General features: G+C 49.6%; 1 protein-coding gene across 2 annotated transcripts in view; it reads left to right on the forward strand.

Moving 5' to 3' along the window:
* The window catches only part of LOC144754879 (nucleolar RNA helicase 2-like), a 650,789-nt gene that overhangs the window by 320,572 nt on the left and 305,800 nt on the right, over positions 1-24,417 (forward strand). For both annotated transcript variants that reach the window (XM_078643201.1, XM_078643200.1), the window contains exon 10: positions 18,802-18,963. In XM_078643201.1, the coding sequence (XP_078499327.1) occupies positions 18,802-18,963 (162 nt within the window). The remainder of the gene's footprint in view (positions 1-18,801; positions 18,964-24,417) is intronic.

The raw sequence follows: 24,417 nt of genomic DNA on the forward strand, positions 1-24,417 counted from the left end.
CCGCTCTCCTGGGCCTGCAACAATGCACGTCCTCGGCAAGGTGCTAGGTCTTCTCCCCTAGGATGGGCAGGGGAAGCTTCAAAGGCTTGCTGCGTTTGTGAGCTTCTCCAGGCCACTTGCTGTACTCCGCAACTGGCCCCCAACAGTTCTGACCCCCACTATGGCGGAAAGACTGGCGTGAAACCCTACGTGAGGAAAGGGTGTGTGCCAGCCTGTGCCGAGTTGAAGCACGACTTCGGGCTACTGCCTTCTTGAGGATGGGGAGCCCTACTCAATCAGAGCTAGGTCCCTGCCCCCCTCCCACAGGAGAGGAGCAGGATAGGGGGTGTACTCACCCCATTGGTCCCTGCCCTTGCCCTACCTGTAACGCCCCTAAACTTAGTATTTAGGGGCACCCTGAACCTTCCTCCCTCGGATCTCGATTTCGAAACAGCAAGAGCAACAAGGACGACCTGCTGTGCAGCTGCTAATAAAAGGACAACAACTGATTTGACCCCAGCCCTATCGACCTGTTGATCCTTGAACCTGCTCCTGCTAAATCTCCTGCGGACAGAAACCTTGATAACCACGGAGGACCTGCCTGCCTTGGTCATCTAGAGCATGGGACTCCCATGAGCAGTGGTTCTGCTGAAACCCAGCAACACCCCTGGTGCCAACCAGGAACTGTGAATCCAGCACACTCTGCCCCCGTACTCGGCCTGTCCCTGAGTGGACAAAGACCCTGAGGACGTTACCCCCGGCGATTGTGACTTGAAATCCAGTGCCCAAGGACCCTCCTCGACGACCCAGACTACACCTCCAGCCTCACAACCCAGGGACCCCCCCCCCCCCCCCCCCCAACCGCGACCAGCAGAGGGTAAGATTTCCCGACGTCAAAAGACACCCCTTCACCCGGCGCCCCTGGGCCCCCTGTGCCCAACTCCGGGGTGCCTACCTATCCTCCCAAGATCCCAACTTATCCCTCAAAGTGTTGGTCGCTCCTGAAGAATCTCCGTCCCCGAGCCTGCAGCCTTTGTTAATCTTCCAAGTTCTTCATTGAAATAACATTGAGCGCCCGACGGCTTAAAAGCACCCTGCACCCAGCCACCCAAGTGCGCCTGGCAGTGCAACCTTGGTCCTAACCTACGTCCCCATTTGCCCTGAGCAAGTGACCAGGAGCCCAGCTCCAACAGTTGCGTGGCCTGCTGGCCAGCCCCACCAACCAAAGGCCCCCTGACGCCATAGGTTATCATTGGGCCTAACACGGTCTGCACCCGGCTGCCCCTGTGCCGATGAGGGTGTACCAACTGTACCTACCTGACCCTGGGAGACCCCTGAGTCTTTGCTCAGAACCTTAACTCTGCCAGTCAAGCACTTACCCAAAAGCTGATAACTCACTTTCCTTCCATAGGGTAACATTGACTGGTTTCACTTGGAAATTCTTCTAAGTGTGGAGTTTTGAAACTTTAAAATATTAATCTAGGGGGCGTGGCCAAGATGGAGACCTGATCAGACGCAGGTCTTAATGGCTCCCAGCCCCTTAATAGCACACTTCGCCCCCCAAAAGTCACACCTTCAACCGGTGAAGTTACAGAGAACGTGCACGACCCCACAAGAGAGGTTCCGGAGGAGAGACAGCGCCCGGAGCGACTTTTTGAAGGCGCCGCAGTCGAGCCCAGCTGTAGAGGTCGACTGGCTCCCAGAGTGGCCTGGATCGGGGCTCAGCGGTTTGGAGCACGGGTCCGCTACCGGGCTGAAAGACCGGCGGCCACCATCGCGGCCCGCCCGGGGAGCGGAGAGCGGAGGCCCTGGAGGCGTCAAACTAGAGGGCCCGGTCGCGGGCCTGGTGGTGAGGGAAAGCCGGCGCCCCCGCCGTATCTTGCCTGGGCTGCGCTAAAGCTGTGAGAGGTGCAGCCCAGTGAAAGTCTGACGACACAGGGAGCTTAGCGGGAGGAAGCGGATCGGCCCCGGGACAGATTGCCCCCGGAGAGACCATAGTGGAGCGGTGAGGCATGGGACACTCCAGGTAGCGGCAAAATAAAGAACGGGACCCGGTCTTGGGCATACCCGAAGAGTGTGCCCGACCCAGGGTCGAGGTCGGGCCTGGAAGGGGCGGACTGCCCGTTATAGAGGGCCCCGGCGGAGGCCTGCTCCACCGGGCCCAGCTCCCTGGTTGAAAGGGGACTCCGGACCAAACCGCGAGTCTGGGCGTGGACGGCCCGGTATCGGATTGGCACCAGAGGGACAAGAGGCAAGGCCCGGAGGGTCGGACCCGGCTCGGGCCATAGCGGACAAGAGGGGATAAAGCCGGCAGGCAAATTACGGCTCCCAGAACACTGGCGGGAAGAGGCATGGAGTGGAGGCAGTAAAGTCGGCAGCTCGGCGCTGTGCCACACTCCCCTCTGGACACAGGAGGAAGGTCTGGGAGGCGGCAGTAAGGCGGACCGCCAGGGTGATCGAGCCCGGTCCTGCGTTGAGCCCAAGGGTCCCGAGGTGGAGAGGTGCACCACGCCAGCAGACGGAGGTGAGGAGCGATACCGAGGGGGGCTGCGGCAGACACTCGGGGAGCGTAATCGAGCTCCCAGCGGGGGGCCTGGTTGGCCACGGAGACAGGGAAGATCGATTGTGCAGGGAGGCCTTACACACCTACTTAGCGGAGTGCCGCCATAGGCCGGGGTAAAGTGAGGATCTGGAGAGGCCGGCCCAGTACCAAGACTGATTTGGCCACCCGTCAGCTGATTAAGAGATCTCCTACGCTGCTCTCACCCGGGGATTTCACAAGCTCTGGAGGGACTGTCGCGGCCAGGGAGGTTCACTTAGACGCACTGGCTAGGGGCACCTCAGGATCGGACGAGCACCACACTGAATAGCCAGGGAGAAGGCAAAAGACCAAGCAGGTGCTCCAGGCATCCCCGGCTGGGCGACACAAAACGGACTTAGGTTGCATCTATTTATCCCTTGGTGCCTAAGCAAGATCTACCCCAGCTCTGTCTTCAACACGACAAGTCGTGATCCAGGACTCGGCAGTGCTGGACTGAGGGGCCACGCGCCGGTACTAGAAGGGTTGGTTGTTGTTCGCTAGCTGTACGGGCCAGGACTCCTCTGCGGGCACCTGGGGGAGACCCGGAGAACCGCGCCATCTGCACGAGAGAACGGGGCACACCCACGGCCCAGCTACAGTCGAGCTGAGGTGTTGCAGCGCGGGAGCCGGAGACCAAGGAACGCGAGTGCAGGAGATTCATCCGTCGATTCTTTATGGTAGAGACCGTCTCTCTTTGATACGACTGAGGAGCGATTAAATCTTGAAAGAACCGCAGAGGTATACCCCTGACCCGACCCTCTGCAACAGGCGAGGGCTTAAGACTTGGTGACAACATGGCCAACGCAAGCCGAAGAGGCAACCGTACCATCACGGATATGCTCAACAAAAAGACTCCAAAGGGGGAAAAAAGCCCCGACAGCTAAATCTCCCACGGTACACTCCACTGCCAAACAGCAAGAAGAAGGGGAAGCGACCATCACAAGGTCGTTCCTAGAATCCCTCTTTAACCCCCCCCCGGGATTACTTCCAGATGTTGAAGCAAGGTCTCGCTGGGGAACAGAGGGAGCTCCGCCGAGATATTGACGACCTGGGTGAGAGTGGCTGCTATAGAAGACTCTGGCCATGCCCGCGATGAGGAGCTGGTTCACCTACAACAGGAGGTACTTCGCCTACAGGAGCAACAGGTAGACCTGCAGGCCCACGCGGAAGACCTGGAGAACCGTTCCCGCAGGAACAACATTCGCGTCCTGAATGTGCCAGTGAAAGCAGAGGGGAACAGCGTGACCTGCTACCTGCAGGACCTGTTTAGAGAAATTTTAGGGGAGCCCTCGGACTTTGCAATCCGTATTGATCGAGCGCACAGAGTGGGCTTGGCGAGACGCGCACCAACCCCACCACCAGATATCTTGGCATACCTTCTGGACTTCCCTCTGAAGGAGCGCATTCTACCGATGGCCTGGCAGAAACAACCGCTGCAGTTTCGAGGTGACTCCATCGCCCTATTTCAAGACTTATCAGCAATCACGCTGCAGAAGCGGCGAACATTCAAAGTGGTCACGAAGTTTCTACAGGACAAGGAGGTGCCATATTCATGGGGCCACCCGTTCCGCATTATATTTAAATGGCAGGGGAAACTGCATCAGCTCCGCTCTCTGTGACACCTGTTCCCTGCTGCAGCTCGAACTCCCGGAAGAAGCGGAATCCAGAGAAGCTTCACCACATGAATCTCAGGATGACCCCACACAGCGCTCTCATGATGGATGGCAACGGGTCCGAAGAAGACGACGCTCAAGGGGGCGCCTCAGGCCTGACCCGGAGACAATTGCACAGGAACGGGCAGCCGCCGTCCAACAGGTGGTTAGAGACACCTCTGAGCCTTCCTAAGCAGCATTGATGGGGGGAGAAGTCCTTCTTTCTTCTATTTAATTGAGGGGGGGAGGGGCGGGGAGCCAGAAGGGTTTCCACGGCCACATTTCCCACTATGATGACTCTCTACGGACCTGCACTGGTTGTTGACAGCCACGAGACTATGGTATGCAATTGGGAGTTTCGAATTGGGGGAAGGGAGGGGGAGGAGGACAAGGGGGGGGGGGCTGGGGATGGGGGGGAAGGTTGTGGACACGGCAGTTGGGGTTAGGGAGGGAACCGGGTGGGGAGGGGGGGCCGTCCAGTGCAGTGCTCAAGTTTTAGCTACCCTCGACACAATCACACACACTACTTCGGTTAGACAGAGGTTCAGCGCTATGGGTCACATCAGTTTAAATGCCAGCCACGACCATTAAGGTTTTGACCCTGAATGTGCAGGGCCTAAATAACCCGGTTAAGCGGCGTGCAGTATTATCCCACTTAAAAAGCACTCACGCAGACATCTGCCTGCTACAAGAAACTCACCTGCTATCTCGCGACTGCCATCGGCTACGCTCTCACAAATTCCCAACGCAATTTTTCTCATCTAGCACCACCAAGACAGCAGGGGTGGCGATTCTAGTGGCGAGGCATTTTAGAGGAGAGGTATTATACAAGTGTGCAGAACAGAAGGGGAGGTTGTTGGCATACAGATTCAGGATAGGAGGGCTAGCATTTACGAATGGATCCTTATAGGAGCAGCAGGAACGCTTCCTAAGATCAGCCTTGATGGACATTACAGCCACACCAGATAGACACATCATCCTGGGAGGGGATTTCAATATGGTCTTTGACACACTCCTGGACAGGTCCGCACAACGTACTCCACAAGCTGGGGCATTCTCCACTGGGTGTAAGGAACAGATGGCGGAATTGGGTCTTCACGACCTCTGGCGCCGCGCGCACCCCACGGACAGGGAATATTCTTACTATTCCAATGCACATAAAACATATGCGCGACTAGACCATCTCCTGGTCACAGAGCCGGTGTGCGCCTTAGCTACGGCAACGGAGATGGGAGTAATCTCCTTGTCGGACCATGCGCCGGTCTCCACCACACTCAGTCTACCGCCGATATCTTGTCCACTTAGGGTTTGGCGCCTCAGAGACACCTTACTGCACCGAAAGACGGTAGTGAAGCACATTACAGACGATATCCACGAATATCTATCGCACAATGCCAACACCGACACATCCTTGGCGACACAATGGGCGGCCATGAAGGCTGTAATTAGAGGGGAGTTTTTGGCCCTTTCCTCGGCAGAAAACAAAGATCGGCAAAACAAAAGGGATGAGCTCACCCAGCGGGTACATGAACTTGAACAAATGCACCAGCGTACAGGGGCTCCCAGGATCTGGTAGCAACTTAAAGTAGCGAGGAAACTTCTAGCGGCCCTGGATATGGACCGTGCGGAGTACGCGGCACTGCGTCTGAGACACACTTACTATACAGGAGGAGACAGGTGCGGCCGACTTCTGGCCCATAAACTCCGAGTAGCACGCCAGCAGCAGCTGGTGAAAGAGATTTCTGACTGGGTTAGTCACGGAAGATGCCCATATTGCAGAAACCTTCCGCAGGTTCTATGCGGATCTTTACACTGGGGATCCCCCGGACGATACCGCGACGGCGGACTATTATACTCGGTCACACTCCCCTCGCTGGCGCCCTCACAAGCGGAGTACCTAGAAAGGGACATTCGCATTGAGGAAGTGATCTCGGCCATTGCTAAACTTAAGCATGGCAAAGCCCCTGGGCCAGACGGCTACACGTCCCTTTTCTACAAGACATTTTGCACGACGCTAGCGCCGATCCTCACCCGCCTGTTTAACTCATTCTCAACACCTGGCGCTATCCCACCCGATCTTTTGCGAGCATCTCTTACTGTGATTCCCAAGCCAGGGAAGGACAGGACCAAGTGCGGCTCCTATGGGCCGATATCGATCTTAAACTTAGATCTTAAGCTATATACTGGGATACTGGCAGCCCGATTGGCCCTCCATTTACCTGGGCTCGTGGAACCGGACCAGGCGGGGTTTGTACCTGGGCGGCAGACGGTGGATAATACCAAACGGATCGTCCACCTTATTGAAAAAGCCTCCCGAATACCCGGAGAGAGGATGATGCTAGCGGTCGACGCCGAAAAGGCATTTGACCGAGTGCACTGGCCATACCTAGAGCGGGTCCTAGCGAAAGTGGGCATTGGTGAAAAGTTCCGCTCCCTAGTATTTAATTGCTATAAATTCCCTACGGCGGTAGTGCGGGTGAACGGATATAGCTCGCGGAGCTTCACCATTGAGAGGGGTACAAGGCAGGGGTGCCCGTTGTCACCCCTGCTCTTTGCCCTATATATGGAGCCATTTGCCCAGCGGATACGGCAAAATCCCCTAGTGACGGGGGTAAAGTTTGGCGGCTTCCATCATGCCGTCAGCCTATATGCTGACGATGTAATATTGTCCTTAGACAACCCACGAACGGCCCTTCCAGCCTGCATTGCGGAATTACACTTTTGCCGCCATTGCAGGATTTAAGATGAATGTGGATAAATCTGTGGCTCTGGATCTGTCGCTTAAGCCGTCCACTAAAGCCTACTTGCAAGATCTTTTTCCCCTGCACTGGTCGTCAGACCGGGTGCCATATCTTGGAATCCAGCTGGCCAACACCCTGCCAGTCATGGTGCAGGCCAACTATGCCGCTCTGGGAGGAAGGATCCGGGAGGAACTTGGATGCTGGAACCGTAGCACACTCTCCTGGCTGGGCAGAATTGCTGCGGTCAAGATGACTGGTTTGCCGCAGGTTCTTTACCTATTCAGGGCACTTCCGCTTCAGCCACCTGTGGGGTGGATCCAACAAACGCAGGCAGATTTCTCGCGTTTCATCTGGCAGGGTCGGAAGCCCAGACTGAAGAGAGCACTATCCACGCTAGCCCCGGAAGCCGGAGGACTAGGGATACCGGATCTGCTCAAGTACTTCCAGGTGGCACAATTACGCTACTTGGTGGAGTGGAGCAGGTGTGAGTCGGACAAGCACTGGCTCTTTCAGGACCAGGCTGTGGCGGGTCGGCCCCTACAGGAAATACCCTTCCTGCGTGAGGCCCACCGTCCTGCTAATTTTTATGTTTCCTTTATCACGAGGCTTCCCCTACGAGTTTGGGACGCCACTAACACCGCGCAGAGGCTCACCACGTTCCCCTCGCCGCTTACTCCGCTGGTCGATAACCCGGACTTCACTCCGGGCTGGAGAAGGGGGCTTTCACGCACTGGCGGAAGGCGGGATACAGGACTCTATTCCACATTTATGGACCGGAAGGCGCTATTCCCTTCCCACTCATCAGGCAGGAGTACTCACTGCCGGAGACAGACAGACTACGCTACATGCAGGTCCGACACTGGGCTCTACACCCACAGGTGCGGGAAGCTTCTGACAGGAAGCTCTTACCTTACGAAAGGTGGTTATTATCCCGTACCTCCGATGCAAAACTGATATCAGACCTTTACAAGTTTTTGCAACCCCCCATCCTCACACTTTTACAACCTGGGTAGGGAACGCTGGGAACAGGAACTGGGCAGGACACTCAGTCACAAAGAATGGGATCATATCTCGCACAGAGCTCGCCACTCCGCATACCACACAGGACTCACAGAGACACTGGCCAAAGTATCTACCTACTGGTATTATACACCCGAACGACTGCATGAAATGGACCGCAAGCGGGAGAACGTCTGTTGGAGGGGCTGTGGGCAGATAGGCACACTATCACATATACTATGGGACTGTCCGCACCTGCACTCTTATTGGAGGGAGGTGATAGGTGAGATTGACACTCACTTCAACACCGAACTGCCGCACTTTCCTGCGTACATTCTTTTAGGACTCCCGAACCGCTTGATGTATCCTCTGAAATCGGGCAGGGGACGCCAGATCGCTATTGCCTTAGGCGCTGCGGTGCAAAATATCCTTACACATTGGCAAACTACCGAGCCCCCCTCCATCACAGGGTGGTTACATAGGCTGTGGTATGTGTTGGGGATGGAGAAGATCTCGCGCACTTTAGCGGGGGATGTAGAGCAGTTTGACAACCTTTGGCAGCCGTTTCAGTCCCTATTGGTCACTGAATTCAGAGAAATCTCTTGTCCCAAATACCTTCGCCTCTTACGACTCACGACATCTGAGGGGACAGCCTCCTGAGTGGACCTTGGATGTGATTGGTGTCAGAGAGAGTGGCACAGCAGTACAGAACGGGGTAGATCTAAGCACTGGACGGGGGGTGGGTGGGGAAGGGAGTTTGAGGGAGTTGGGGGTCCGGGAGGGATGGGGTTCGGGGGGGGGGCTCAATCTCCTTTTGCAACACTGCTTCTATCTATGTATCTTTGCTGATCGGTTCCTTTTTGATATGTCATTTGGAGAGACTTGTGACACTAAAGGCACCTCGGACCCTTGAGGTCTTGCACCTTCTACGCAATGTATATTTTGATTCTCTGTGTTGCCACAATAAAAATTATTTAAACATAAAATATTAATCTAAAATCAGCCGAACAACGATTTCTGATTTACTCATCTGTTATCAGGAGAGAACCCAGTGTTGCATCTTTCAGCCCAACACTGACACTGAAAAGTAATTTTAACCGTATTTACCAGTAACTTGAATTTCCTCCCATAGGGATATATTGTCTGGTTTTCTCCAGAAAAGTTTCTAAGTGTTGATTTTCAAAAACTACAAATATTCCTTAAAAATCGCCTGTATGACTTAACACATTTTTAACTGTTTACAGGAGATGCACCAGGGATAGATCCAGGATCCAACCCTGAGTAAGAAAAAGTAATGATAACACTGCTTACCTGCTAAGTGAATTTCCGCCCATAGGATAGCATTGGTGATTCTATGTGAAAAAGTTTCTAAGTGTAAACTTTTAAAATACAATAATATTCCTTAAAAATCACTAGTGTAACCAAAACGCTTTTACTTAACTGTTTACATATGTCCCAGGACTGAATCTAGGATCCAGTCCTATGGTTAGAAAAGTAATCTATAAAGTTACGAATTGCATTTATCTAGAAATTCCCATTGAGCTCAATGTTGCATTGTTAAAAAATTGTGTTGCCTATTGCAACAACTGTAACTATTGTATCAAAAAGTCTATTGCCTATTTGAAAAGTATTTAACTAAAGTAACTCATTCTGAGAAAGTATATGTTTATACCTTGTGGGTTCCAAAAATAAACAACTATATATTTTGATACAAAGTACTTGGCCTAGAGTTCATATCTCGAGTGTGTAAGACCATTTGCTGACTGAGTGTGTACAACAAATGCTTTACACTGTCCTCTGATACTGCCTTACTGCTCGACCAAGCTACCACTTTAGAGAGTAAGGTTATATCTAACTTTAACATAAACCAAACCAATTAAACTGAGGGTCCAAGGGCAAGTTTAATGACCCACGCTAGGTACATGCCCCAATCTATATAACTCATACCAAAAAGGGTACCTAGAGGTCAAAACGTATCTGTCATTCAACTGTGGATATAGACCCCAACCATCATGCATAAAAACCAGTGGGAACAAACAAAATAGCTAGGAGTGAAAATTACTGAGTTAAGGCTCAATAGCAAAGGGAAAGATTCCCATCAGAAGCCACACTGTACCGCCCTCTTTTGCATCATTTGGGTATTCCTTGCTCACCAGGCAAAGTTAGAACGGTCCACTTAATATCACCATGACCGTATATAAATGTGCATGAAGTGTAACAGTAGAGGGAGGATATCGGAAAATTCTCAGTGTTAATGTGGCTACTGAAAAAGCAGTGTAAGAATAAATGAAATGTGAGGAAAAGATAAAATTGGATAGGCTGAGTAGATGTCGATAGTTTATTTTATCTCTCAGTCTCCCAAATTTTTAAAACCAAGTGCAAACACAGATTTGACATAATATCTGTGATTAGTAGTGGTCTACTAATCACAGATATTATGTCAAATCTGTGTTTGCACTTGGTTTTTAAAATTTGGGAGACTGAGAGATATCCGATATCCTCCCTCTACTGTTACACTGCATGCACATTTATATACGGTCATGGTGATATTAAGTGGACCGTTCTAACTTTGCCTGGTGAGCAAGGAATACCCAAATGATGCAAAAGAGGGCGGTACAGTGTGGCTTCTGATGGGAATCTTTCCCTTTGCTCTTGAGCCTTAACTCAGTAATTTTCACTCCTAGCTATTTTGTTTGTTCCCACTGGTTTTTATGCATGATGGTTGGGGTCTATATCCACAGCTGAATGACAGATACGTTTTGACCTCTAGGTACCCTTTTTGGTATGAGTTATATCTAACTTTAGCCTATGCCAAACCTCTGGGGACTGTGGACTGCACACACTGTACCTTACTTTGGTCCAGTATATACAGAGCCACTTTCTCACACAGTTACTGTTGCCCACCTCCAAGGTCCACTGCCAAAAGACCTATCTACTGTAATACAAAAAGAAATTCAAGTTTTTTAATAGTTGCTTGAATCAAGCAACTATTAATAAACTTGACTAACATCATTGAAGAGTCCAAAGAAATATTGTTTTGTTTAGCATTTGTGCTGTTTTACTTCTGTGTTGCCTCTGTGCTTTCTTTTTTTGTAAAACAACACATCCAGCAGGTCGTAGAAACACTGATCCAACTGGGATTCTCAATCCATTGGAAATAGTCAACCGAGTCTGAGCAGATCAAGATATTGTTAGGGGCGGAGATCGACACCATACAGGCCAACGTGTTCCCCAGTAGGAATAGAACATTGGCTATACTGAAGGAAACACGTCTTTACCGCAAGGGGCAAGTTCCGACAGGAGGGTGAGCAAGCTAATGGGAATGATGGCGTCCTGCATCCACCTGGTCCAAAATATTCGACTCCACATGAGACCATTCCAGGAATGGATACAGCAGCAATGGTCACAGGCAACAGGGAGTTAGGAAGATCTAGTGGTTGTCACAAATGCAGTGTGTCGGCAAATAGCGTGGTGGAACAAGGAAAACTTATCACAGGGGGAAACCATTCACACAACCAACTCCAACAGTAACCATCACAACGGATGCCTCCCAGCTGGGGTGGGGCGCGCACATGAACAAACTCAAGGTGAGGGGACTATGGTCGCAGCAAGATGCGGTCAGATACATCAACTACCTGGAACTAAAAACTGTGTTCCTAGCCTCAATGGCCTTTCAGAAGCAGCTGTACAGAAACAGGGTGGTGTTGATCGAAAGTGCTAACTCAATTGATGAAGGCATCCTATTCACACGGCTACACTGCACATGCTCACGCTAAAGACACCCTTCTTACTAGCTATCACTTTGCTATGAAGAGTAAGTGAGTTGAAAGCGCTAACAATCCAAGAGCCATGCCTACAAATACACAATGACCGGATTGTAATGAGAACGGACCCACACTTCATGCCGAAGGTGGTGTCTCGGTTCCACGTTAACCAAACAATCCAAATGCTGAGTCTTTTTCCAAAAACCTACCACAAACACAGAAAGGGTGCTACACACACACTAGACGCTAGAAGGGCTGTAATGCACTATATAGAAAGGACAAAGGAGTGCAGAAAAACAAAGCAGTTTTTTGTTTACTTTGCCAGTAGTTTCTTGGGACGACTAGTCACCAAGAATACAATTTCACGGTGGATTGCACAAGCAACTTAACTCTGCCACAAGCAGGCAGGTCAACAGTTACAAGGAGCTGAAGCACAGTCAACAAGGAAGAAAGGAGTAACAATTGCGTTTCTACCGAACGCACCTATTCAAGAAATTTGCCAAGCTGCAACACGTTCTTCAGTGCATACATTCACGAAGCACTACTGTGTGGATATTCAAATGAACAAGGAAGCGCAAGTGGGACAGAAATTCTTACAACACATTTTCAGTAACCAGTGCTTATTTTCCACCCAACCACCACAATAAGGACAAACCGCAACTAAGTCTATGCACAGCATAGTGAGTCCAGAGAGATTCACACTGCAAAACGCATAGTTTCTTACCTGTTGGTGTAGTTTTGCAGCTTATTGACTTTCTGGATTCATTAGCGATCCCACCCTCCTCCGTCAGAAAGATGAGAAAGGAGGAAAGGGGGGTTAAACTGCACACAACTAAATGGATCAGCAAAAGAAGATAAGACAAGAAAAAAGAATAGGTAGATGGTGACCAAAGGTAGGAGCTTCCACAGGAAGAGCGTTAACGTCATGAAGGACACCAAATGGTGGTATGTCGATGCCCACCTTGGCCTGGGGGTGGGGAGAGAAAATACTACGATTCCGGACCCAACCACTAGATGCGGGAATAATGCACAGCATATTGAATCCAGAAAGCTGCAAAACTACACGGACAGGTAAGAAACTATACGTTATTGGCAAGAAGCATAGCCAAGATACACAACTTATGGGGAAAGAAAGGTAGAGGGGGAATGGTATACCGGGGTAAGGAATGCAGATAGTCAGCCAGACCTGCAAGGGAGAAAAGTACTTTAGAGGGAAAAAAGCAGTCAAAGTGAAAGACCGACAAAACCGACCTGAGTATCGGTGAAAGTATACGACGGTGGAGGAGTGGGCGACCATTGGGGGGTTGGGGAGTCAGGGGTGGACAAGAGGAAAAGTTCTATCAATCGAACAAGGAGCAGACCAGTAGCAAAGAGGATAGGTTGAAACCGCCATGATAGAGGACCCACAGAAGCAGATAGCATTATCCCAAAATGGCGGGAAATAAAAAATTAAACAAAAAATAATAATAATAAAGGTAGCTGACTTCACGGTTTCACGCAGGGCTGGAAAAGGGGAGGTAGCCAAAGAATCACAGAGGGAGGAGGGAGTAAACACAACGGGGAGACGAGGAAAACGATGTCCAATATCCGGCTGGGTAGGTGACGGTCAAGGGGGTGAACCAGAGCCAAACTCCTCCACAGCTGGATAGGACAGCTCCACCGGGCATCAGCCAAGGTTGCTCAGGCTCTTCGGTAAGTATAGACCGTTTTGGTTTCTTCCCAGGAGGCATCGTCATAGTTCCATCGAAAGCTCAGTCCCTATGTTACTGGGAAGCGACATCCTCCTCGTCCTCCAGCTCGCCCCAGTTCGATAGTGGTGAGAGGAGAGGTGGAAGGGACAGTTTCAAAGTCTGCTGATGCATCATGGGTGGCCGCCATAATATTAATAGTGTTCGCGTGCACCACACATGCAGCACCCGAGTTTGTAATTTGGGATTTCTACAGCTCCCAGGAGATTCAAACAGGCGCTATATTGGCTATGGTCGCCCGTAGAATAGTTGCTTTGGCCCTCTGCGAGTGGTCTCACTTAAAGGGAAAGTTAGCGTCCTCCTTATTAGAGACAGGCAATTGTTGGACGAAGATGTGCCAGATGTGTTGTAATAAGGTGCTTCACTCTGAGCGTGATAGCCCTTGGTTAGTTAACATGCTTGTAAGGATTGGGTGTCTGGGTTTTCACAGGTTGGGGCCTATCTTTCACGGCGCCTACATGTTGCAATAAGAAGCAGCGGACGCCGCCATTTTAAGGTCTGGCACGTTGCGTCCGGGCTCCCCCACACCACATCTCTGCTCCCAGGCCTCTATGAAAAGTCTCAAGTCACACTCCAGGGGAGCCCCCGAGGCTAATAGGGGGTCCCCGGCGTTGTCGGGCGAAATCCTCCTATCGCCCCGGTCAGATCAGCTGTTGCAATGTCCCTTAATAGTTCCCGGGGCGGTTGAATCCTCCGATCTGTGGTTGCTCATGAGGGGGGAGCCAGTGTGTTGCGTCGTCCCGAAGCTCCGAGTGCCGCAGCTGTGCAGGGCCGTCCACCGGGCTGTACTTTCACTGGGTCCCCGTTGTGTTGCCGGTCTCCACCCTGAGGAATCTAATCCGGAAAGCAGAGGTAAGTTTCGCTCTGAGCTGCCCCCCCGCTGCCTCGCACACAAGTGCAGCTGGGTCCAGAGGTCTCCTGTGCTCACTGGGTCCAAGAGCACCCGCCTTCACTCCGGCGCCCGCCCGGCCCGATTTCTCCCCCCCCCCCCCCCCCCCCCCCCCCCCGTCACTCAGGTGGAAACTGACTTTGGGAAGGGCTCCTTCATCACGCGGCCGTCCGGGTGTCTGCTCATGTATAATCTCAGCCTTGGCTCCTCATTTCTCCTTGCCTTTGCGGCCCCGTCTCGGCTCCGCGCGGGCTGTCCAGACGCCATCTTGACTCCCGGCCGGTTGTGATCAAACTGTGGCCGCAGTTTCTGTCCGGGAGCGGTGCGAGTGCTTACAATCAGCTCTTCACTCGTTACGCTTCATCGTTCTCGCCCAAAGGGGGCATCCACTCCCCTGGGAACCGCCTGAATGCTATAGCGGTGCGGCGGAGCTCCACAGTTGCACTACTACACGTGCACCATTTTGGCTTCCTTTTTTCCATTAAGAGTATATGGTGCTGGAAGTCATTACGAACTCCACGGCACCATAATGGCTTTTCTGAAAGCTGTGAAGTTTGGTATCAAACGTCTCAGCACATTAAAACCACACTGATGCCTTTGTCGGATTTAATTAGAAATGCACACAAAGGGCGTTTTAGAGATGCCCCCTGAAAAATGACTTGACACCAGTGTCCAGGCTGAGTGGCTACTCGCCAGCTGCCACCACCAGACATGTTTCTGGATCCCTGGGCCGAGAGCCTACTGCTCTCTGGGGGTGGGGGTGATGGGGGGGGGGGGGGATAGGCAGGGTTAGGGAGAATGCCTTATAGATCAGACTTGGGCGGCTGCCCCGGTGGCGAGCTCGTCTATGCAAGGCGAATAGTCCAGATTGCACCAGTACAAACGGTAGGCTGTGTAAAAACCTGGAGAGAGTTTGTGAGGTCAGACACACTGACAAAACGAATGCAGGGGCTACGGGTTGTAAGCAGAGGACACATAGTCTTTTTATAAAATAAACAAATAAACAGAGTGTTGAAAAACTGCCTATGTACTAAAACTGAATTACTTTCCTTTAGTCAAGGAGATGTCTCGGTTTGATATCTAGGCATATCACACTGATTAGCAAATGTTATCTAAAAAGTAATCTTAAAAGTAAGGTATATAGTAATCTGAAAAATTATTTTGAAACATTGACTCACCTGTAAATCAATCAACTGCATTTGAACCTGTATTCAATTGTAAAGCATTCCGTAAGATTTTGCAAAGTATTTATTTCCTTTATCTGCACAAGCCTTGGCTTGGTTCTAGAAATAAAATAACTAAATAATATTTTTTATGCAAACAAATTGGTCTGAGTTGATTCTTTAAGTGTGTGACGTCATTTGCTGCCGGAGTGTGTACAACAAATGCTTAACACTAGCCTCTGATAAAGTCTTACTGCTCGCCCACACTACCACAAATAGAGACCCTGGGTGGTTATGAAGTAGTGTAGTGAGATAGGGCCCGATTCACAGAACTAATTCACGACAAAATTCTAAACTTACTACTTTTGGTATCCACAGAAGGCATTTGGTAGTCTTAAAGTAGGATTTTGTCTTAAGTTAGGATTTTGTCTTAAGTTAGGATTTTGTCTTAAATTAAACTTAAGTTTGTCTTAAGTTTAATTTAAGACAAAACCACCCACCCTCTGCTTACTTTTAGGGTTCCACTGGACTCTGTGCACACTATACCTCATTTTGATATAGTATATACAGAGCCAGCTTCCTACACAACATACTTTCAGTGAGTGTTGTGACATATCTTTGGTGCACATAGCATTGGCTGCAGTTCACAGAAGAAAAGAAATAGAGGGAACACTTCTTGTGTCATAGTTGTGAGAACGTATGGCTCTGGCGTTTGTGCTTGTTTACATAATTTTTATTTTTTTATTTTTTTTTAAGTAGACAAGTTCCTAACTTTCAGATTGGTGCTATCAACAGTATGGGAAACTCCTGCACAATTACCCGAACCATCCTTCCTCTGTAGCTAACTTTAGTTTAAGACTTCTCCCCATGCACAACAGGATAAGGTAATCCTCTGTCAATATGTTCAGACAAACTACTTTTTCAGAACTTTTGTTTCCTTAAAAGAAAAAGATGCAGTTGATAACTTTTCTCTTTCAGTGTTAAAACATTTGAAACTGAAATTCATTCAGGAATTATCATGCCTATTTGTTAATCCAATGGCAGTTTGTTTTATTATATTAGTTTAAAGTGGCAGAGCATTGCAGTTTACCTCACTCAGTAACGAATATGTGACGGTATTCCGCAATCCAACATCCCGCATACCATCACTCCGCAATTTTTATAACGCGGGACTATTACTCCGCAAAACCATCATTCCTAAAACTTTTACAACGCAGTCATATACATTGTAAAAGTACATTATTAAATATATATATATATGTCAGAAAAATTTCCCGCCATTTGATGAACCTAGACCCGTGGCGCTGATGAAGGCTAATCCTAAGCCGAAATGCATTCCCCATGACAGCGGGTGTGCGTTTCACTCTTACCTGCTGCAGTTGAATAAATGCTGTTTCCACCCGTTCCCCTACTGTGGCCTCTTATATATATATATATACATACATACCCACCCGTGCGGACTTAAATATATAGGGAGCACTATACATCCTGCCAAAATCCGCATCAGAGGGCAATTCAAAACAACGACAATAATTATCCAGTAGCCCGTCATTTTCTAATTCACCACAACAGTGACCGTAAACTTTTGAGTTACTTCTGCCTTGACCATGTGCCTCAAGATCCCAGAGGGGGCGATAGAGCCAAATGCTTAAGGAGACTAGAGTCCCGATATATTATTGATTTATCAACTAAAACACCTCTGGGACTTAACATGGGGGAGGAACTGAAAGTACACCTGTAAATACTGTATATAGTAATTGTCTTTATTCACAATTTCTTTTGCTGCACTATGATACTTCAGGCGTGAATCAATGTTATTTGTATTGTCTTGAAGGGTGCTTTTGCTTTATTTAATCATGGTCATTATTTTCCAATTGATTGAGTACAGTTTTACTTGTTAATTTAACATCTGAGCGGTCTATGTGATTTTGAATGAAATTTTCCACCGCAGCACCACTTTAACATAAGCCCATTTGAGGGCTAAATTCATTGTAAATGTACATACTTTATTTATTTAGTGTGTAACTTTCCTTGCATCGCTTCGCTATTTGTGTTTTGCCTGATTTCAAAATGGTGCTTGTTTGGGACAGATCCCGCGAGACTTCTTGCCGCAACAGTCATTGCAATTATGTTTATAAACTATAGCGTCATGGCGGACGCCTAATACTGACGAAGGCGTACCGCCGAAACGCGTCTGTTTTTGTGACTTCTGTGCCAATAAATCCGACTTGGATTTGAAACCCCCCCGTGAGTGCGAGTCGATCCTTTTGGTAACTTGCGCATATATATATATATATATATATATATATATATATATATATATATATATATATATATATATACACACACATTTTTTAAAATTAAGTAAAACATTTATTCTTTTAAATTGCATTATTTATATTATTTATTATTTATTTATTATTTTTTTAAATACCCTTTACACCCTAAAAACTAATCCCACCCTGGTCCCTTTAAATACCCCTGCACCCCATAATCATCACCCACCCTTACACCTTAAAATACCCCAACACCCTTAAACACTAACCCATCTTAACCCTATAAATATACCCTGTACCCAAAACCCAAACCTAGCCCTGAACTTAAAATACCCCTGTACCCCAAAACCCAAACCTAGCCCTAACCCCTAAAAAATACCCCTGTACCCCAAAACCCAAACTTAGCCCTGAACCCTAAAAATACCCCTGTACCCACAAACCTAGCCCTGAACCCTAAAAATACCCCTGTACCCTAAAACCCAAACCTAGCCCTGAACCCTAAAAATACCCCTGTACCCCAAAACCCAAACCTAGCCCTGAACCCCAAAAATACCCCTGCACCCCAAAACCCAAACCTAGCCCTGAACCCTAAAAATACCCCTGTACCCCAAAACCTATCCCTGAACCCTAAAAATTCCCCTGTAAACCAAAACCTAGCCCTTAACCCTAAAAATACCAAAGTACCCCAAAACACATACCTATCCCATAACCCTTAAAATACCCAATCACTGCAAAACATATACCTCTATCCCCGTACTTACCTTATCCTAACATATAAAAAAAACCATGCTTTTGCCATTCATGCATTTACAACGAATTTCGTTGTAAATGTATGCGTGGTAAAAGCATATAAAATGTAATGGCGTGCGTTACAATGGCATTGCGGAGTGATGGTAGATTCGTTGTAAAAGTATGCGGAGTGATAGTATGCGGGAAGAAAGATTCGGAATAATGGGTGTTTACCCTCAGTAACTTCATAACCCTTTTGTTATATTGTTTTTCCATATAGGAAACTCAGTGTTTACATGGTGACATTCCACAGAAACAAAGAGAAGTGACTTTGAAAGGATTTCGAAATGGCTCGTTTGAAGTTTTGGTTGCAACAAATGTAGCTGCTCGTGGATTAGACATTCCTGAGGTCGACCTTGTAATTCAGTGTTCTCCGCCAAAGGTATGCAGCTTAATATTATATTATTAAAATAAAATAATATAACAATGATCGCTCTGCTATTCTTTAAAGGAAAAAGGCATTTGAAGAGGCTGACTTGGTTAGGTGTGGATGGCTTGGCAACAAAGTGCGTGCTGCCCTCTGTAGCCGGTTTTTGATTGTCCTGTTGGTGTTTACTGTCACAGGTACAAAGTGTTGACAATGGTCCTCTTCATGTCTTGATTAATCTCTACTGGCCTGCCCCAATGTGTTCATGGATTACCCTATACTTTTCCTTCAATGTGTTCGACAGTCGTTGAAGCTCACATGAGATGCTTTGTCTTTTTTTCAAAATCTAGCTTCTCAACGCAGCTGCCACCTAACCTTCATGTGATCACCAGTCAAAGAGCTTTAAGAAGCACTACTGAGAGAAGGGCTTAGCTCCGACCACATGCTGGTCTTCCACCCTACAAGTTTTGATTTGGTGGGAGGTGGGTTATTTAACCAAAAACTAAAGTACTAAATTGCCCTTTGTCTTGCGCAAATGCTTATTTTCACTGCAGTAGTCTTGAGTTGATTATGGTGAAAAGCCGCTGATCAAGGTTGATCTGTTATATGTAAAATGAGCAGTAGGCTTGAGTTTTGCAGCGTGAATCTTTCTGGATTCACTATGCTGTGCATATTCCGCAATCTGGTGGTTGGGTCCGGAATCGTAGTCCTTTTTTTCTGTTTTTTTTTTTTTGTAGCCCAGGTGGGCGTCGACGTCCCACAATTTGGTGTACCTTCGGTGACGTCGGCATGCTTCCGGCGGAAGCTACCATCCTTGGGCGCCATCTTCAGATTCTTTTTTCCGCCGTTGGGTCTGGATTGTCGCGTGAAGCTCCAGAAGTTTTGGAGGAGAAAAGGAGGAAATACAGCAACTCTTCGACGGTAAAGACCTGAGAAGATGGGAGAAGACCATCAGAGAATAGACGACGAAGAAAGGGAAGAACCTCGAGATCTTCGACGTCCTTGGAGGAATGCGCACACAGGGGGCCCCCTGAGCGCAGGGATGTACAAGACACCCTTTAAATTCTGCAAAAACTGCCACCACAATTTCGCACAGAAGGACCAGCACCCGGTCTGCAACCTCTGCCTGCCAATAGACCACGAGAGCAGAGACTGCAACGCCTGCTCCGTCTTCAAGCCGAAGGCACTCCGAATTCGAGAGAGACAGAGGACAGCTCACCACACGATGCAGGGCAAGGGCCAGGCCCCGACGCTTTACGAACTGGGCCTCTCCACCGACGACGAGGACAACATCGCCGTAGGTCCAGATGACTTCACGGTCGCAGAGACCGATAAGAAAACGCCTGACAAGGTAGGAGAGTCTACGACCCCGAAAACACCCACAGGGCCTCGAAAGCCAGAGGCAGACTCTCGAAAGTCAAAGCCCAAAGCCTCGAAATGAGCACCGGCGCTGAAAACTTCGACGACCGAAGCTGCATCCTCCGAAAAAGAGCCCAGCGGATCCTTCGAGAAGGACTCCCGGAGGCCGAAGACTGTCGAAAAGCAAAGGTCGTCGAAACAAGCTCCTGAAAAAAGACTTCGAAGGAAAAGGAGCCGAAGAAAGCTTCGACGTCGATGACGCCGTCGAAGAGAACAGCCGAAACGCTCGACGACGAGCAGGCCGCAGAGAAAGAAAAGAAGGCTCGAGGCCGAAATGGAGAACATCCTTTAGAGAAAGAAGGACTTCGATGAAATGATGAGAAGTTACAGGATCGGCCGGCGCTGAGGTGCAGGAGCACGAGGAGTTCGACGTCGAAGAGCCGCCGAAAACTCCGGAGCCCTCGAAGCACGAAGAGGAAGAGGACCTCTATTACACAGAGGGGGATTACGGGGAGCAGCAGTCAAGCTACGGCTCAGGTTCCTCGACGGCCCAAGACCAGGAATGGCAGGACATCGAGGCCGACAACCCGGAGGAGGCTGTGGAGACATACCCCTCGAGGCCTTCGCCACCGGATGACATTGGGGCATACAATGAGGTGGTCAGGAAGGCAGCAGCAGCTTATGGGGTTAAGCTGGAAGAGGAGAAGCCAAAAGCAGATTTCCTGCTGGAAACATTGCTCCCCACGCAGACAAGAAGCCAATTCTTGCCCATGCTGAAGAGTATCACAGACCAGGGGAAGGAAGCTTTCAAGGACCCGGCTACATGCAGATCAGTAACGCCGAGGACGGAGAAGAAATACAAATTCTCCTCCCAGGACCCGCCTTACATCAAGGGGTCCGTCACAGCAGATTCAATAATCGCTGCAACGGCCAGAAGGGCAAACGTCCCAACAACATCTGGACCTCCACCTGACAAGGAAAGCAGGAGGATGGACCTAACGGGCAGGAAAATAGAGAGAAACGCCTCAACGCACTGGCGGATGGCGAACTCCAGACATCAATACCAGCATTGGGATGAGATGGGCCAATTGATGAAGCACCTCCCGGAACAATACCGTGAGAGGGCATCACACCTTGTGGAAGAGGGGAAAAGCATTGCTAACTCGTGCCTGAAGACAGCCTTGGATGGGGCTGAAACATCCAGCAGACTGATGGCTATAGGCATCACAGAGAGAAGGCAAGCCTGGCTCAGGATCTCAGGCTTCAAAGCGGAGGTTCAGAACAACATCCTGAACACACCCTTCAATGGTGAAACGCTGTTCGGAGCCCCAGTTGACGAGAAGCTCGCCCAACTGAAAAAGGACAACGAGACGGCAAGGTCCATGGGGGCCCTGCAATTCAGAGGGATGAGAAGGGGCACTCCTACATGGAGGCCGAAAGGCAGGGGTGGAAACCAGCAAGGGCAATCACACCAGGCATTCCACCAGGGGCAGCAGAGTGACAACCAAAGTCACCAGGGCCAGCAGAGGCAAAACTGGAACTATCAGAACAGGGGCCAGTCCTTTCGATCAAGAGGAAACGGACGGGGCCAGAGAAGGAGAGGCGGTGAACAACCCCCCTCTAAGTGACTGCTCACGGGAAACGGTGCCCACCCACTCGAACCCTCCGAGGGAGGAGCACGGAAGAAAAAAGAGGAGAGGGCTACACTGACAAGACACAAATGAACATGTAACACCAGTAGGAGGCAGGCTGAGATTTGTTCTCCAGGAGTGGAGAAAAATAACCACAGACAAGTGCATACTCAACATCATGCAGTTCGGATACTGCATAGAGTTGGAAAAGAGACCACCAAACAGAAGGCCAAAGAAAAGAGAGCACTCGGGAAGAGAGCTGCAATTGCTCCAAGAGGAAGCTCAAGAACTCCTCCTCAAAGAGGCCATCGAACCTGTCCCATTCAAAGAACGGAACAGGGGAGTGTACTCAAACTACTTCTTGGTGCCAAAAGTGGACGAAAGCCTAAGACCCATCCTGGACCTACGGTTCTTAAACAAATATGTAAAGACCTAAAAATTCAAGATGACGTCCCTACAAGAGGTCATCCCGCAGATAAAGGCCGGGGACTTCTTGTCTACCATCGACCTCAAAGATGCGTACCTGCACATCCCCATGAACAGGCAGCACAAGCACATGCTAAGATTCACAGTGAACAAGGATCACTACCAATTCACAACCCTGGCATTCGGTCTAAAGTCCGCACCAAGGGTCTTCACCAAATGCCTCGCGGCAGTGGCCGCACATCTGCGAAGGAAGGGGATACACGTGTACCCCTACCTAGACGACTGGCTCATAAAGGCAAGCTCTTACAGTACATGCAAGGACCACGCAGAGCATGTCACAAGAACGCTAACAAGCTTGGGATTCTCCATACACTGGGGAAAATGCTCAATGGAACCGGAGCAGGTGAAGATCTTCCTGGGAGCTCAAATCTACACCGTCCAATGCAGGGTGTTACCCAGCGAAAAGAGAACACTCAGCCTACTGAGGGAGAAACGTCACTACCAGAAGGGGCGAGCTCTGACAGTGAGGACTGTGAGCAAGATCTTGGGGATGATGGCGTCATGCATACACCTGGTCCCCAATGTACGCCTACAAATGAGACCACTCCAAGAGTGGCTGCAACAGCAATGGTCACAAGCTACAGGAAGTTGGGAGGATCTAGTGGTTGTAACGCACAGGGTGCAGGAAGAAATAAGGTGGTGGACCAAGGAAAGGATAACAGTAGGGAAACCTCTAACACCACCGGACCCAACAGTGACCATCACCACATACGCATCCCAGAAGGGATGGGGCGCACACATGAACAGGCTCAGAGTGAGGGGTCTGTGGAGCCCTACAGATGCAGTCAGACACATCAATTACCTGGAACTGAAAACAGTGTTGCTAGCCCTCAAGGCCTTTCAGAAACACCTGTACAGCCAGAAGGTGCTGATACAAACAGACAACACCACAACGATGTTTTACATAAACAAACAGGGGGGAACTCAATCATTCCCTCTGTCAAGCTTGGCACAGGAAATCTAGAAATGGGCAATACCACTCAAAATAGACCTGCTAGCCATACACCTGCCAGGGAAGGACAATGTAGAAGCGGATTGGCTCAGCAGGCAGACTTCAGCGTCCCACGAGTGGGAACTCAATATTCAGGAAACCGAGAGACTATTCAGGAGGTGGGGCACTCCGACAATAGACCTGTTTGCAACACGCCGGAATGCAAAATGCCAATACTTTGCATCCAGGCAACCAGAGGCACTATCACAGGGGAATGCCCTATGGATAAGCTGGTCAAAAACATTTGCCTACGCTTTTCCCCCGATACCACTGATCCCCAGGGTTCTCAACAAATGCATGACGAGCAACATGACGCTCATCCTGGTGGTACCACAATGGGCCAGGCAGACCTGGTACTCGCAGATAATGGAGATGGCGCAGGCCCCCCCCCACACACACAAGTTCTCGAAAAGAAGAAACCTACTCTCCATGGAAAACGGAGAAGTTCTACACCCAGAGCCGGAGAGCCTCAACCTCTCAGCCTGGCTCCTGAGTACTTAGAGTTCGCACATCTAAAACTACCAGAGAGCACCCTGCGGGTGCTGCGAGAGGCAAGAAGGCCCAGCACACGCAAGTGCTATGGGGAAAAATGGAAAAGATTCACTCAATGGTGTTGCAAGAAGAAACTCCATAGAAAATTGACCAGGGAATCGACGGTGCTGAGGTACCTCACGCACCTAATAAAAGCTAAGTTAAGCTCATCCTCGCTGAGGGTACACCTGGCAGCGATTGTGGCATACACAAGAGGAGAAACAGGGAGAAGCTTCTTCGCATCTCAAGTCGTAAAAAGATTCCTGGAAGGGGCTAAAAGAATAGCGCCACCAAAGAGAATGCCGCCACCGGCTTGGAACCTGAATGTGGTACTGACGGAGCTCATGAAAGCGCCTTTCGAACCTATCCACAAAGCATCACTGCAAATGCTAACTATGAAAACGGCTTTTCTGGTAGCAATCACCTCGCTACGAAGGGTGAGCGAACTGCAGGCACTGACACTGCAGGAAC

The sequence above is a fragment of the Lissotriton helveticus genome, chromosome 5_1 (assembly GCF_964261635.1).
Source record: "Lissotriton helveticus chromosome 5_1, aLisHel1.1, whole genome shotgun sequence".
Taxonomy (NCBI): Eukaryota; Metazoa; Chordata; class Amphibia; order Caudata; family Salamandridae; genus Lissotriton; species Lissotriton helveticus.